The sequence below is a fragment of the Littorina saxatilis genome, linkage group LG7, assembly GCF_037325665.1.
Source record: "Littorina saxatilis isolate snail1 linkage group LG7, US_GU_Lsax_2.0, whole genome shotgun sequence".
Lineage (NCBI taxonomy): Eukaryota > Metazoa > Mollusca > Gastropoda > Littorinimorpha > Littorinidae > Littorina > Littorina saxatilis.
The window spans coordinates 2712728-2730850 of NC_090251.1; the positions used below are offsets into that span (position 1 = coordinate 2712728).

At 42.3% G+C, this 18123-nt stretch overlaps 1 protein-coding gene across 1 annotated transcript; it reads right to left on the bottom strand.

The window, feature by feature from the left end:
• Positions 1-577: 577 nt before the first annotated feature.
• On the bottom strand, positions 578-18079 carry LOC138970462 (actin-like protein 6A). Its single transcript, XM_070342914.1, has 14 exons — positions 17922-18079; positions 16025-16101; positions 15304-15472; positions 14803-14903; positions 14053-14150; positions 12939-13033; positions 11441-11547; positions 10804-10890; positions 10011-10072; positions 8439-8553; positions 7894-7974; positions 7241-7336; positions 6273-6359; positions 578-2569 (listed from the first exon to the last, which is right to left on the bottom strand). The coding sequence occupies exons 1-14, from the start codon at positions 17944-17946 to the stop codon at positions 2489-2491; spliced, it is 1281 nt and encodes a 426-aa protein (XP_070199015.1). The 5' UTR covers positions 17947-18079; the 3' UTR covers positions 578-2488.
• Positions 18080-18123: the final 44 nt, after the last annotated feature.

The window sequence follows — 18123 nt, forward strand, 5'->3', positions numbered from 1 at the left end:
TCTTGCTGTACTTTGAGTATTTTCAGTGGGACTGGTCTTTTGGAGTTTATTGCGTCTGAGTGGTGTGTGTGTGTGACATCATTTCTAAACACTTGTGTGCATGTATGCAGGCTCGATCTACAGTACATTCATATGTGTAGGGATTTATGTGATGGTGCATGATGTTTGCACATCATCTTCAACTATTTAATGATGTGCAGGTCTCTGTTGTTGCTGTACAGTTGGGTGAAGCTTTCATGAAAATAAACTTTGAAAAATTACAATTGTCGAAATGTGTTTTCTTTTTTTTTTTTATCAGGAAGGGATCAGATGGAAACAATCTAGATGCCCATGTTGCAAAGTTGGCAACATTTTTATTTTTGCAAAGTACAGCAGCAAGGTTTGGTACACACCAAGGAAGAGATTCACAGACGTATGTTGTTAGAACGTTGAATCAATGACAAAACAAAATGTTGCGTTCACAGATATATATCGACCCAGCGGTCTTTTCAGTGCACAGACAAACATAATTCGACAAAACTCACACTTGTGTTTTCAACCATTTGTTTCACTCTGAACGTAATTCAAGACTAGCGAGTACTATTGCAGTTTTATTGAAACCACAAACACTGACATTACATAGTTTGTTCCAGCAGACACTCACATTCTCCCGCAGTCGCAAGCAATTTCAACAACAACACAAATCAATGATAAAATGCCTCCATCAAACACAACACTCACAAGAGCTTTGTCAGTACAATCTACTTTGATTTTTAAATGTGTGAATATTTGACCCTCAATTCCCCCCCCCCCCCCCCCCTCCCCCAACCGGAGGATGTTGCAATCAATGACCATTTCATTGAAAAACACCACCTGTCTTGACTTCAGTTTATTTCCCGTTATAAACATGCAACCTAACAGCCAAGTCATTTACAAAACATTTTGACTGGGGCTGACAGTCGGTTAAATCTCACTCACGAGACATTGACCGTCTTTTTCTGCATTTCTCCTGGCCTGAGCATTTCTCCTGGCCTGAGCATTTTAGACAGATTGGTTGTGTTTTGCACACGTTCATTAATACAAGCGAGCACAGTCACAATGACCTGAATAAAATGTGGCTTCCCAATGACACGCCAAAAATCTCCATCTTTTAGGTAAGTGACTGACTCTTGAAGTATTAGCTGTGGATTATAATACTCTACACACAACAACTAACTTTAATTTTCTGCATGATTTCAAAAACAAAAGCATACTATTTTGGAGTCACGAAGAAGCCTAACACATCAAATAACACAAGCATTTGAATCATAAATAGTAATCAATCAAAACAGCATGCATGCTCTGTACACTTGATAGTTGAGTGGCAGTTTTTCAAATGGACAGAGTGACAGACACAATATACAATATAACAACAGTGGACAGCCCCCCCCCCCCCCCCCCCCCCCCCTTAAAGACCCCGCAATTCAAGACTTTGGCCACTTATTGCTTTTCAGATGTTCTGGTCATAACCTCTGTAAATTTACCCCCATTTTAAGACTCCCTCCTTTTTAAGACCGATTTTCTCAGACTGATGGAGGTCTGAAATGGTGGGCTCCACAGTAAAACTAAAAGACACCAAACAAAGAGATCAGCCATACAGTCCAGTAAACATTACATTCAGTCTCATTCAAACACATCAACAATCTCACCATGGCCACACTACACAACGCAAAAATGACAAGTCAGTTAATAGCTTGCTAATTCCCTGTCAACCTAACCCACCCACAAGACACTTGAGGCTGGCAACGGACCTTGGAACACACACTGCCTGCTGAGATACGTCCGGGGGACACAACTGTCGCCGCCTTCCTTCACTCACAAACAGCTAACCCAATAATTGTCTCCTTGACTGTCACAATACCTACCAGGTATTTATTTTTTTCCAAGTAAAATTCCATACTCTGACAAGGGAAATAACCACTGTTTACTGTCCTTTGAATGACAGCAAGATGGAGACCATTTATTCAGTTTTTGTAGAAGTAGGTTATGTTTTTTGTGGACGTTTTTAACTAAATTTCTGTCAGTCAAGCGGAAAATGGCCATCAGAAATCCAAGGCCAGACCTGTGGTCATTGTATACCTCTCATCAAAGCACCCACAGCGGACACATTCTGGATATAACTCTGTCAAGTTTTCATGGGTTATGGAAGAGTTGCTTTCTCTTGATTTTCCTTGCTTTTTCATAGTAACACAAAGGCAATCTACACATGACATTGCAGGCTTGCCTCAGTGTTTCTATGGAAACAAGGTAAAGCTCTTTCACAACCCATAAAAACTTGACAGAGTAATTTCCAAACATTGTCTATCAACTCTTCCACAACCAACACGTGTCATTTGTTCTCAGCTCTGGCCTAAGTTTGACTTGTCCTCTCGTTTGTGCAGACACGTGTCGAGAAAAGAGATGAAGAAGAGACGAAGAAAGGATGGATAAACAATGCTAAATGAAGATGGTGAAGAGGATATGTTGACAGTTAGGGACACTTGCGTTCCACGCATCCCTTGCCGCCCTCTTCGTACTCCTGTTTTGACACCCACATCTGCTGGAAGGAGCCCTGAAACCAGCAACAGCAACATAATGATAAGGATCAGATTGATACAGTCCTGTCAGGTTACAGTCCTGTGAGGTTACAGTCCTGTCAGGTTACAGTCCTGTCAGGTTACAGTCCTGTCTGGTCACCCTCATGGAAATTCGGGCTGCTTTCTCACTGGGGGAAGCAAACGGCCATACAGTACGACACTACCCATATTTTCCCTTCTTTTTCATGCATGCGTGTATTCATGTTTCCAAGCCCTGAGCCTTTCACTGTGAACTTGGGTTCTTTATCATGTGCATACATGCACACGGGGGTGTTTGAAAACCAAAGAGAGTCTGTACAAAGTTGACTCTGGGAAATAAATCTCTCGCCGAATGTGGGGATCGAACCCACGCTAATAGCAACAACTGGTTTTGAAGCCAGCGCCTCTACCGACTGAGCTATCCAGCGCCTCTACCGACTGAGCTATCCAGCGCCTCTACGGACTGAGCTATCCAGCGCCTCTACCGACTGAGCTATCCAGCGCCTCCACCGACTGAGCTATCCAGCGCCTCCACCGACTGAGCTATCCAGCGCCTCCACCGACTGAGCTATCCAGCGCCTCCACCGACTGAGCTATCCAGCGCCTCCACCGACTGAGCTATCCAGCGCCTCCACCGACTGAGCTATCCAGCGCCTCCACCGACTGAGCTATCCAGCGCCTCCACCGACTGAGCTATCCAGCGCCTCCACCGACTGAGCTATCCAGCGCCTCCACCGACTGAGCTATCCAGCGCCTCCACTGACTCGCCTCAACCGACTGAGCTATCCAGCGCCTCTACCGACTGAGCTATCCAGCGACTCTACCGACTGAGCTATCCAGCGCCTCTACCGACTGAGCTATCCAGCGCCTCTACCGACTGAGCTATCCAGCGCCTCTACCGACTGAGCTATCCAGCGCCTCTACCGACTGAGCTATCCAGCGCCTCCACCGACTGAGCTATCCAGCGCCTCCACCGACTGAGCTATCCAGCGCCTCCACCGACTGAGCTATCCAGCGCCTCCACCGACTGAGCTATCCAGCGCCTCCACCGACTGAGCTATCCAGCGCCTCCACCGACTGAGCTATCCAGCGCCTCCACCGACTGAGCTATCCAGCGCCTCCACCGACTGAGCTATCCAGCGCCTCCACTGACTCGCCTCAACCGACTGAGCTATCCAGCGCCTCTACCGACTGAGCTATCCAGCGCCTCTACCGACTGAGCTATCCAGCGCCTCTACCGACTGAGCTATCCAGCGCCTCTACCGACTGAGCTATCTCCCCGCCCAACCTTCAGGTGTTCAGGACACTCCCCTTTCCCCATGTAGTAACAAATACATTCAAGTGTGGTTTGATAAATCCAAACACATTTCTGGTAACAGAAACTGGGCCTTATTTTAAAGTAATTGTTGCACAGTCTATTGGCTAATAGATGCTGGCAGGTTTCACAGTATTGTGTTCAGCAATTTACTATTTACACACTCAAATTCTACAAAATAAATGTTGGCACACAATTCAAAGGACATGTTTTTCCAACAAAGTGAGTTTGTTACAACTAAAAACAGTAATTTTTTTTATAGTCCTGGTCCTTATTTATATCTAAAAACCAGGCGCAAAGCGGCATACCCTGAAAACGCTAAAAAGCAATACGGTCATCCTATGCATGCATATAGCTCATATAGCCAAAACCGTTGAAGATAGAAAGACATTTATTGAACAAAAAATATGCAACACATCATTCTTAACAAGTTTTGTTCTTGTATGTATATCAAAATATTGATCTTCAAATGAATGGTTTGAAAAAATACGACTTCCGGCAGACCTAGACCGTTTTGAAGGAAAAAAACGTGTTTTTTTTCAAACCATTCCATGGCCATCAATATTTTCATATACATGTAAGAACAAAACGTGTTAAGACTGGTGTTGTGCATCTAGTTTGTTCAATAAATGTCTTTCTATCTTCAATGGTTTTGGCTAGATGAGGTAACAAGAGAAGGATATGGGCATTGGAATTACGTCAACATTTCGAGCATTGTCACAGATGAAAAATTATCTGCAGGGTGCTCCTGATTAACAAACCGAGCAAAACTGAAAATTATTGAAGAGAAGACATGTCTGAACAGTTTATAAAGAGACAAGTTTGCAATCATTTGTAAACACCATTATTGTATGGAGGAGTAACTGTTCCCCTACCCCCTAAGAAGGTATTTCTGTCCGTCAACCACGTGAGCGATCGCCACAAATCGAGGCATCACTCGCATTTCAGTTTGGACACACCGGCTGATTGCAAATGCACAGTACGTGTTTCGACACTGAAACGTGACGATTGAGCGTCAAAATAGTTTCTTAAAACAGTCGAAAATGGAGTTAAATGTGACTTCAACACTCAGTGGCGATCGCTAGAGTGGCGATTGTTACTAGACGGACACTAGAAAACCTCAGAAAATGTAATTACTTTGCGATTTTTTTAACTGAAAAACTGTTGCGGTCTTTTTCTCTCGAGCGCGAGCGTCAACGTAAAACAACGTGAGGTCACTTCCTCCCCAAACGGTTAGTTTTTGAATGAAAAGAAAAAAGTGGCGATCGTTACATTGTTTAGACGGACTAGATCGCAACTTTGAAACTCGGGTCACCGTGCGTCGATCAAGGGCAAATTGACCTCGGCAACATTATAACTCACTTCAAGGGTGCACAAACTTGTATTTACAGTATACAAAATTAGGTAAACTTGTGTTTTTGTCCTGTGAAATCACAATTAGTTTCGATGCTCTTGATATCGCTATGCGGACGGACAGATCCGAATCCCCATACATTTTTTTTGCGAAGCTAGTATAAGTTAGAATTTGTGTTATGGATATCGATTGTTGTTGAAAAACAATCATTTCAATGTGTTCTGGCACTCTCAACCACCACAGCATTGATACTTGTGCATGTATGTGTTGGAATTTAGTTCTTTGTTTAGTGATGCTGTGGCAAAAGTAAATTCATCCGTCCGTATTTTGACGATCGCCACCATTCACACGCGCATAAATAAACACATTATCAAAAATTTCAACTTTTATTTTCAAAAAAGTATTTAAACAACAACTAGTTTGCATGTTAATACAACAAATACAGCAGATTCTCACAGATATGGATTTAAAAGACTAAGCAAATCTGAGACTATCAAAATGGCCTAATACCATGAAACCTGCCTGCTATGTGTGCAAGAAAGAGAGAGAGAGAGAGAAAGAGAGAGAGAGAGACAGAGACAGAGAGAGAGAGATCGGAAAGGGAGAGAGAGAGAGAAAGAGAGAGAGCGAGAGAGAGAGAGAGAGAGAGAGAGAGAGAGAGGTCCAACAAAGGGACATGCAGACAGTCAGACACAGAGATGTCAGAGCCATTGCAAATGTGTCGTGCATGCCAGAACTGAAAAGACATTGGAGCTTTAGCAACAACCACCCTGTCCCTGCCATCATAATGTGGTGTGCGTGCGTGTGGGCACTTTGCCTTTTGTTGTATTTTATTTGAATATATTGAACGTACTGAAGCCAGGTAACATTCCTAGCGTACTGCACATGGTTGTACTTCAGTCTAAACTGACAGCCAAGATACATCATAGGGACAAAACTGTGGTTGCTTCACCTACCTCATTTGCTTAGGATGCCCACATAAGATGGCCAATTCTCAACCATGCAATACAAAGCTAAAATCCAGACTCACCAAGGACGCTAAAATAGAACCCCCGATCCAGCTGCTGAAGCGTCTCTCTGCTGAGCTGGCCGCAGCGATGACCTTTAGCCTCATGCTCTGCAACAACAAGAAGAGCAAACGCTCGATCGAGTCACTTTCGCAGTTCTGAATATTATATGAGGCATCAGATGGACAGGAAGAAATTGCTATTCACAACACAATGAGTCACGTTCACATAAAATTTGAGCCCGGTCACTTTTATAGTTTCCGAGAAAAGCCCAACGTTAAGTTGTGTGTTGCCGAACAGAAAAGGCTAGTTATCTCCCTTGTTTTTCTGATAACGTTCGTAAAAGGCTACAGATGTAAATACTTTGATGTAAAGAATAATCCTACAAAGTTTCAATCACATCCGATGAACTTTGTCAAAGATATAAAATGTCTAATTTTTCCTTTGACGCTGACCTGTGACCTTGAAAAAGGTCAAAGGTCAACGAAACCATCGTTAAAGTGTAGAGGTCATTGGAGGTCACGACTAAACAAAATATGAGCCCGATCGCTTTGATAGTTTCCGAGAAAAGTCCAACGTTAAGGTGGTGTCTACGGACGGCCGGCCGGCCGTCCGGCCGGACAGACTAACACTGACCGATTACATAGAGTCACTTTTTCTCAAGTGACTCAACAAACCATCCCGTCAGCCTTTTTATTTTTTAAGGTTTCCTCTCAATTCTGAGTTTCACTAACTCTTGAAGGTAAATCTTAACATCTTTGGAAATTTCTTTCTGTTGTTTATAATTATATCATGCTCATGCGCACACAAAAACTCATGCACACACACACACACACACAAGTAAACACACTCACACACAGACAGACACACACACTTACACAGACACACACACTTACACATAATTACACACACACACACACACACACACACACACACACACACACACACACACACTTCCCAAGGGCAACACACAACAACAGCATATACTGACAGGCGGTGTTTTATTGCCCAGATCTCTGTTGAGTCTGTCCGTGAAGCCATTGATGAGAGAGTTACCTCCAACTACGATCACACCGCCATACAGACTCTGAAACAAGATGTTACCATGTCAGCAGTCGGTCCGAATACAATCTTACATTTACCCCGCTGCCAGTACGTGATCTTTCCTCAAAACAAAGCAATGTGCACCTTTTGGCTTTGTCCCCCCCTCACCATCAAAGACAGGTGCATGTATTAAATGGGTCATTCTCAGATTCATGGTCGAAAACCATGACATGGACCATGAAAAATAAAGTTCAAAAGATATTGTTGTAAACTGGCCAAATACTAAACTAGGGTGTTGTGAAACTATAAGTGAAATTATTTTTAAAGAAACTTTCCAGTTCTCCTTGTGTCGGGGATGTTGACATTGAAAAAACGTAAATTAAAAAACCTACCAATCCTAATTTGCTTGGCCTTGTCAATGGAAAAAAACTTTGTGTGTGTGGGTGTGCGTACAAGTGTGTGTGTGTGTGTGTGTGTGTGTGTGTGTGTGTGTGTGTGTGTGTGTGTGTGTGTGTGTGTGTGTGTGAGCATAAAGGCAATAACAGAAGAAGGGGTATCCTGACATGGACAGTGACAGTGTAAAAATAAAAGAGTACTCACCGGCCTGATGTCGATGTCACACATGCCGACACTGGTTGTGACCACATGACCCACACCCAGCATAGAGTTGCCTTGTGCCTCCTGCACATAGCACACGGAATGATAATAGTAAGAGAAGCTACAGTGGAACCCCCTTTTAAAACCTCAACAAATGGGAGAAAATCATGTCTTAAAATGGGGTACATTTACACAGGTTATCAGGAGAAAGTCTACGAAAGCAAGGTCCTAAAAGGGAGGGAGTTTTAAATCTGAGGGCCTGAAAAGGGGGAGTCCACTGTACATTGACCTCTCAAGCCTCTTCTCAACATGGGTTGCATGCAGTGCACAGTATCGTAGAATCAACAAAGATATTCTGCAGACAAACTTGGCCGTGCAAGTTTAGTTTTGAGCACTGGTTGCAGTCTAACATCAAATTGTAGTGCCATTGTTCTGGAAGATACACACAGATTTTGAAATGATCCAAATTAGTAAAACATTGACAACAAAATGCACAGAGTGACAGCCAGGCAAACAAAACACACAGACATAGAGATGAAGATGCCTACCTTGACGATGGAGGGGTCAAAGAGTCCTTCGCAAACCTTAAAACGGTCGCTGCTAAAGTCCTGGTTGTAGCCATTGGGGAACTCGTAATGCACAGAGGGCATGGTGTCCACAACACTGCACACACACAACATAAGGTACGTAATGCACAGAGGGCATGGTGTCCACAACACTGCACACACACAACATAAGGTACGTAATGCACAGAGGGCATGGTGTCAACAACACTGCACACACACAACATAAGGTACGTAATGCACAGAGGGCATGGTGTCCACAACACTGCACACACACAACATAAGGTACGTAATGCACAGAGGGCATGGTGTCAACAACACTGCACACACAAAACATAAGGTACGTAATGCACAGAGGGCATGGTGTCAACAACACTGCACACACACAACATAAGGTACGTAATGCACAGAGGGCATGGTGTCAACAACACTGCACACACACAACATAAGGTACGTAATGCACAGAGGGCATGGTGTCCACAACACTGCACACACACAACATAAGGTACGTAATGCACAGAGGGCATGGTGTCTACAACACTGCACACACACAACATAAGGTACGTAATGCACAGAGGGCATGGTGTCCACAACACTGCACACACACAACATAAGGTACGTAATGCACAGAGGGCATGGTGTCAACAACACTGCACACACACAACATAAGGTACGTAATGCACAGAGGGCATGGTGTCCACAACACTGCACACACAACATAAGGTACGTTAGATCTTGTACCAAGGGTCAATCAAAATTGATAAACACATCCATCGCGTCGCTATCAAATCTAATTTCTTCTTAAATCGAACATCACTCTTCTGACAAAAAGAGCAGCTTCGTTGCAGCTTGGTACGTCAAAATGTGCGGAGCAAAGTTGAAGATGAAATATTTTGCTGCAGCTACGCGCTTTCGGTAAAAAGACTTTGAGAAGTTTTTGTGAAGTCACCTTTGGCCTCAATTAAGAAAGGCCTTGAGAATGTCTTAGTCTGTGATAGTGTGTGATAGTGTGTGATAGTGTGTGATAGTGTGAATAGCTTTACAACAAATCACTTTATATGACAAAAGAAATCAAAATACATTGTGTTTCAGACCTATTAGGGCGACGTGCAATGTAGCACTTGAGCGTTGCTTTTCCTTTAAATCTTTGTATAGAAAAATCTTCAGATAAGGGAAAGAGAAAGAAAAAAACACGTTGATGCAGCGATATAAAACCTTCAGCAAATCTGTTGGCCTGAAACTAAGCCATCAACACTAAAAAAAAAACTGGATCAACCAAGACTAATGAGGCTAGGCTAGCCAAAACCTGAAGACCGCGAAGAGTTGTGCTGTGGTCTCCGCGAATCTAATAGGACTGATTTTCTTTAATTCTGAGCACGTTTCATAGTAAATATATTTTAGGATTCAGAAAATGTTAAAGATCACAAAGCAATCATTTCTGAATCTGTTGTTAAAATATGGATTAAATGCAAAAAGAGTACATTTTCCCACATCACGCACACATGGAGAAAAACATCATTTGATGACAAGACATAACAGTCAATCATCAGCGGTTACCTGGGGTCATATGGACTGTCGCACACCTGTAGAATGGAGGCCGCAAAGTCTTGTAACACATCCTGAAACACACAGTTACATTATTATTATTATTATTGTGATCATTTTTATGCGCCTAATCTAGATATAGCCCTAGGCGCTTACATATTAATTTCTGCCGTTTGAAATGGAATTTTTTACAGACAGACAGACAAACAGACATTTTTTACACACAATATATAACGCATTCACATCGGCCAGTAAAGCTCAGTAGTCTACTAGGCGAGCATTCACCTTTCACGGCCTTTATTCCAAGTCAAACGGGTATTTGGTGGACATTTTTATCTATGCCTATACAATTTTGCCAGGAAAGACTCTTTTGTCAATCGTGGGATCTTTAACGTGCACACCCCAATGTAGTGTACACGAAGGGACCTCGGTCTTTCGTCTCATCCGAAAGACTAGCACTTGAACCCACCACCTAGGTTAGGAAAGGGGGGAGAAAATTGTGGCCTGACCCAGGGTCAAACACGCAACCTCTCGCTTCCGAGCGCAAGTGCGTTACCACTCGGCCACCCAGTCCCTAGTTTTGTTAAGGTCTCTAAGTATAACAAGATAAACGTAAAGGTTCTATAAAGCTCATGGCTTTTCAGATTTGCTTCTTCAAATCTTGTTAAAAATCTTGATCTCTTTTAGAAATTTAATAATCTTGCCAGGGGTGAGAATATCCGGAATAAAACCTTGAGCGTTTCTGCACTCTAGTGCTTTCATGAATTTGTTTAACCTCCACACACAGTTTTTTCTGTAACTGTACCTTTTCCATGTAGTTAGCGAATGACTTGGTGACATCAACGTTTTCCTTCTTCTTCCACTTGGGGGGCTGTTTGTCCGGCACTGCCTCCTGGGAAATGACAGCATTTTTTTAATTATTTTTAATTAATTAATTAATTTTAATTTTGTCACGTGTATGGTAAAGGATTACCTGTCTTTTCAATCACAACACGCACGCACATTGTAAATGTGTATGCCTTCACACTGTCAACAGAATTTGATGTTTGATGTTTTTTGATACGCACGGTAAAGATCCCAAGCTCACATCGAACGTCTCCAAACTTTGGAAACACAAAAACACACATGCATCATCGTTCGTCTTTCATTTTCATGATTGTATCTTCGATACTTTGACAATACAAGCTTGGCGTGTTGAAGAAGACAGCCGCATTGTGCTTGTTGGTGTCAAACGATCACACCATATCCTGCACGTACAGTGGAACCCCCTTTTAAGACCCTCTTTTCTCAGACTTTCTCTTCATAACCTCTGGAAATTTATTCCCATTTTAACACTCCCTCCTTTTTAAGACCTGATTTTCTCAGATTTGTTAAAGGTCTTAAAGGGGGGTTCCACTGTATTACCAATACCTTGAAGTGAAATAGTGGGACGTCATACAGACCTTGCTACTGATGAGGTAGGGGGGGACCACCTCAACACCCAGCTCCTCCATCATCTTGCGGCACTCCTGAATGATGAACTCGCCCGCCAGCGGAGACTTGACGATACCTGCTCATCAAGGTGTATCATAAATACAAACTTCAACCCATCTCTCTACTTTTTTTTTTTTTTTTTTACATGTCTTTGATTCTCAGACCATCTTTCTTCTTTCAAACATTCATCTCTTTCTACCATCAGACAGTATGACTATCAGACAGTATCATACAGTATGACTATCAGACAGTATCAGACAGTATGACTATCAGACAGTATCAGACAGTATGACTATCAGACAGTATCAGACAGTATGACTATCAGACAGACAGTATCAGACAGTATGACTATCAGACAGTATCAGACAGTATGACTATCAGACAGTATCAGACAGTATGACTATCAGACAGTATCAGAGAGTATGACTATCAGACAGTATCAGACAGTATGACTATCAGACAGTATCAGACAGTATGACTATCAGACAGTATCAGACAGTATGACTATCAGACAGTATCAGACAGTATGACTATCAGACAGTATCAGACAGTATGACTATCAGACAGTATCAGACAGTATGACTATCAGACAGTATCAGACAGTATGACTATCAGACAGTATCAGACAGTATGACTATCAGACAGTATCAGACAGTATGACTATCAGACAGTATCAGAGAGTATGACTATCAGACAGTATCAGACAGTATGACTATCAGACAGTATCAGACAGTATGACTATCAGACAGTATCAGACAGTATGACTATCAGACAGTATCAGACAGTATGACTATCAGACAGTATCAGACAGTATGACTATCAGACAGTATCAGAGAGTATGACTATCAGACAGTATCAGACAGTATGACTATCAGACAGTATGATTATCAGACAGTATGACTATCAGACAGTATGACTATCAGACAGTATGACTATCAGACAGTATCAGACAGTATGACTATCAGACAGTATGACTATCAGACAGTATCAGAATAGAAAAAGGTCAAAAAGAAGGAAATATTGTTTGCCAAATCAAAAACAAGACAAACTGTTGAAGATGAAATCAGTTTTTGTTAACTATGATGCAAGAGATGACGGGAAATTAATTTACACATGAGGAGTTTTGTTCACGGCTTCAAACCCATTTTCCATATCAAACATCAACAACGAGATCGGCTCAAGAGGAGCAAGATTCTCTTTCAAAACCATTTGTTTGTCTCCATCTTGTCCTGCCAACTTTGCAAGGAAAGTTACTCTTCTCCCACATCCAGGGAACACAGTTCATGTGATCAACGTCCAATCAAATTCCACATATGCCCGTATAAATGAAAAACAAACTTCAATACAAAAAAAAGGTTTTAAAAACCTACAGACGCGAATTATTTTGGCACTGTCATTGGAATTATTTTTAACAATTTTGGCCTAACATTTTCATGCATGCAAATAACGAGACAGAATCAGACAAACCTTGTGTGAGGACGTATCCATCGTAGACGGGGACGGCCGAGGTGTGTGTGGCCCCGCTGTCCAGGATGAGCGCTGTGGACCTTCCGTTGGCAAAGCTTTCTTGGGTCAAGGACGATAACAGATGATCGACAATCAGTGCTGTGGATCTACATGGATACTAAGTACTCCTGTACTGTACGTGGTGGCGCAGAAAAGATTAATTTAAAAAAAATAAAAATGTAGGATTATTTTTGTTAGGCGCTTAGAACTACGTTAGGATTTGTGCCATAAAAATAGCCTTATCATCATTATTGTCATCAAGCTTTCCTAGACTCGCTGATTATCCCCAACCAGAAAGAGTGTGTTTTTCTCATTCCTTTCAGTTTCAGTTTTAGGCACAGCACTGTCTTACCAAAGATCAAACAAGAAAACATCAGATAAGTTTCATTCATCTCATATTAATAATTTGTTTGTCTGTTTGCCATGATAAAGACCATTGGGTCGATGTACTTGTGAATGTTTTGATTTGTCAAAAATTAAATGTTCCATTAAAGGTACTGAACTTGTCAAATCCAGGTGCACGGAGCCCCTGGGGCTTTTAGTCATACCTCAGGCAGCTATCCGTTAGAAGAACTACCAAGTTTCATTGACTTGCACCCAAAGAGTCAAGAACTGCGATTTTTTTACGAATTAATTTCGTACTCGGACCCGGCTGGTCTTGACCTATTTTTGGATCTAAATTTAGATCAGGTAGATCACCACATCATGCACAAAAAGACACGTCACTAAAGCAACCTATGTCAGACGTCATCATGAGTTTGTGTAAAACAAAATGGAGGCCGGAATCACTCAGTTCAATCGAACTCCGACCAAACACCAACATAATAACTAGGTTAATTTATGCACTCGCATGAACAAGAAACTGTCGAGCTTCACAGATGTCGCCGTTGGGTAGTTTTGGATTTGTTTTACTACCATAGTAGGATTTTTGAACTGTAAATGTACTCAGCTGCAACAAAAACGCAAAACGAAGGCTGTGAGCTGCACTGTGCCTTTAACTAACCATTCCTGTTCTTTGATTCTGACTTCTGGAACCTCACCAATCTACTTGGTTTGGGATTTGTGACAAGGATACGCTGACAGGACCGAGTTTTTGCAGAGGAAGAAGGCCGGAATGTTGTATTTCTCAAACATGATCTCCGTCATCTTCTCGCGCTTGTTCTTGGTGTTCCACTGAAATACCAAGCACACAAAACAGGCATTAAACAGTCATCTTATCTCGCTTGTTCTTGGTGTTCCACTGAAATACCAAGCACACAAAACAGGCATTAAACAGTCATCTTATCTCGCTTGTTCTGGGTGTTCCACTGAAATACCAAGCACACAAAACAGGCATTAAACAGTCATCTTATCTCCCTTGTTCTTAGTGTTCCATTGAAATACCAAGCACACAAAACAGGCATTAAACAGTCATCTTATCTCCCTTGTTCTTGATGCTTCACTGAAATACCAAGCACACAAAACAGGCATTAAACAATCTTTATTGCATGTATACATACATGTGTTTATAAAACTTACAAATTGTTGATATTCTCTTCTTCATCTGGGTTTGTGGGCTGCAACTCCCACGTACACTTGTGGGATCAAGTGGGCTTTTTTCCCCCAGCCATTTAGGCAGTCATACTCACATTCCAGGGGATGCATGCTGGGTGTTTTTGCGCATTGGGTTTATTACCCACCGACCTCTGACATGGATTGCAAGACTTTGGAATGTTTGACTGAGTAAAAACAAGGGTATTCACTCTTTCACAACCCATACAAACCCACTGTTATTTCTCAAAATAGTATATATATATATATTAATCATTTTCTTTAAGTGACTTACGGCCGGCTCTGACATGAGCAGAGGGTGGAGGCAGGACTCGGACTTGATGCTGCGACTGTACACGTAGTCCATCACCTTCTCAAAGATGTCCCAGTTCTCCACTGCAACAACAATCTTGAATCATGGACATGTATACAAAAACCAGTCGAGAGGCAGGGGAGACAACCAGCCATCTGTGAAGAGGCCGCTAAGTAACGAGCATCATGCAACAAAACAAGAGAAGTTACTTGGAGGAAGTAACCAAACTCTACCATCACACAGAGTACGCTTTCTTTGCCTATTCTACCACATTTAATTAAGCTTTTAAAAGACGTGTGCTGCCCTACATGCTTACCGCATAACGGGCAGTAATTAAGTAAGTTAAAAGACTTGCTTTTTGAAAGTGAAGGCAGACCTCATGCGGGGTAGCATTATTTGTATTGCAGAATCTTATATAACTTTGGAAGCCGTCAGAGGGCCTTTTTTCTAAGGTAATATCCCTTTCACAGTCAGTGCACTCACCCATGCCCTCTTTGAGAAAGCTGACCAGCTCCATGTCTTTGCGAGCGTGCTTCATGTACACCGTGTCGATCAGATATTTCTTGTCCGGGGGAGCTGGGGTGTCCCCCCCATCCGTCTCCATTTTCATTTCGATATCGTCAACCACACCCACGTGGGTCGGGATCTCTGCCTGCGAGCATAAACACATAATCAATGGAAGCAAACATCAAAACAAGCAAAAACAATCTTCTTCTTCTTCTTCAGTGTTCGACGCAGCAAAAACAATCAAAAATAAAACAAGTTGGGTCAAGGTTTATTTAGATTTAACCATTTAGTCAATCTGTTGCCTTGAAACTGAAAGATCAACACTGAAAATCTGGGGTCAGTAAATGAGTAATAACTGAGACAGTGAGAGTGAGACTACTAAAACCTGGCTAGCTGAAACCTATAAACGGAGACAGGTCAAGCTGGTCATGGCAAAGCATGCAACGTAAGACCTAATTTGCATAAACCAATTTACTTTTTTTCAAACAGAACATATCTAAGTTCTAACATTTTTGGATTTAGGAATTGATAAGGAACACAAATGTCAAACAAAATAACAATGCAATCATTCTTATTATATTTTAAATCTGTTTGTGGAAAATCAATCTAAATGACAATTGACATTGACAATTTACTTCAATGAACAATCTTATTAAGCAATTTTCAACGCGAGTGCAAAGAGAGACTTGTCACTTACCTTGGGAGTATCCTCGCCAGCATAGCCAGCCCTGAAGGAATACGACCCCATGTCAAACACCAAGGCTCCCACTTCATCTGGAAACAAAGTTAACTTTGATCAGATACAAATTACAAATCTGAGAATTCATCATGATCACCAGGCATCCACAATCCATCCTCCTATCTGTAAATTAAATAGGTAAAAGCTATACGCACTCCGAGTGTATACAGGATCGATGAGTCTGTATACACTCCGGCAATGAAAAACTCCAGATGTTACAAACTTACAAATCTGTAGCCAATGAAATGCCCCCTAACAAGTCGTTAGGAAGTAGCCAATGAAAAATCAGTCTGAGTCTGACGTATGGACTTCTGCTATCTCTTTTTCGAAGTGGCGAGGGTTGGCAAATAATGTACATTCACAAAGTATACAACCGTTTATAGGTTGACACACACTCCAAGTGTGTTCCAAACTCTGACAATAAACTGCCATGGATGATGAAGCATCAGTTTCGTGTGTGTGTGTGTTTGTTTTTGTCTGTGTTTGTTCCCAGCGTACTTTGATACCATGAATCGAAAGTGAATCGTGCCTTCGCAAAATGGTGTCGAATGACGGTCCGAGTGTTGATGCGGTTCAGTGTCAAAAGTGTAATCTACGTTACAACTTACAAATTTATACAACAAAGGCCGTGCAGCATCAGATTGTTTTCGTTTCTTTGTACTCTTATAATCAACTGCTCTGCGTTCCTATCGCAAAGTGGTGTCAAATAGCAAATTCGCTTCGTGACGGGACTATATGACTTGTCCCACCAAAGTCAGGACTTTTATTGTACTCTAAGGGGCCCAAAGACTGTTATGCCGGGGTGGAAGTAGAGATAAGCGCCTACTTCCCAAGAAATGCTCCAAATGGCTTCGTGTCTCCAAACACCTCTGACAGTCAAATCCAGCTCCTGGCCTTCACGTGGCGGGCCCTGTCTTCGACTAACAGGAGAAGGGATGCAGGCGGGTCACTGGCGCCTTAAAACCAGCTGCTTCGGGCAGATGGGGCTCGTTAACCTTGGATGGTCGCTCATCTAGGAGAAGGACAACTCCGATTTCAAAACCCGCACTGCCTTGTGTGCGCCTTGGGAAAGGCAAAGGCTACGAGAAGGAAAACTTCGACGTCAAACCCGGGTAGAGTGGACTCGACAGCCCAGCAAGGCAGCTACTCTTGGGGAGGAGGCAACCCTGAGTAAGAACCTCAACCACCGAAGACGGAAGACAGCAGCCAACTTGGCGTGGGGAGAAAATCGGCTGTCTACGCTCCCACGATAATATGGCCGTACAATTATCCTTGGATCGATGTGGTGTCGTCCTGGTGTCCCGCAGCCAGGGTAGGACGGCGCCGGGCCTCCAGCCTCAAGGAGGTCCAACTTCAGCGACTAACATCGAACGCAGAAGAAGAAGAATTGTACTCTAAATTATTATTATGCGCTCTCCCGCATCCGTTGCGAAGATGACCAACAGTGGTTCCTGCAACGTAAATAATCCAGATCCAGATCCAGATCCAGATCCGCTTCGCGACCGAAAGTTAAAGCCGGAGTGTATAACTATAAATACAAGATTCTGACCCCCTGTATACATTCCGAGTGCCCATAGCCAGTGCGAATAAACCAAGCATGTATTTGCATTATATTTGTGATATATGTTCGCAAATCATCGAAAAAGATTACAATGAAACGATACATAGAACTAATACTATTAGTGTTAGTAATAGTAAGTGTAATAGCATTAGAAGTACGGCTTTTCTTTCACCGTTTAAAACTGTTGTGTTATGAAGATGAGACGCTCAAAACAGAGAGCTAAAAGATTGTCGAACAGTCGAGTAAAACCGCTACATTCCATACATTTACTATTGCTATGCTCTTTTGTCTTACCGCCTCCATAAACGCCGCCACTCATATCTGCAGATTATTTTTTCAGCACAAAATCCACTTCACCAACAGAAACAATGGCTTTTCCCGGCTTTGTTCGCAGGAAGTCAGTACACTTTACGACTGGCGTACAAGACTAATTTTGTGTAAGCATAAAATATTTCTTTGTACAAAACCATTAACACATTTAGCATTTTTAGAGGTG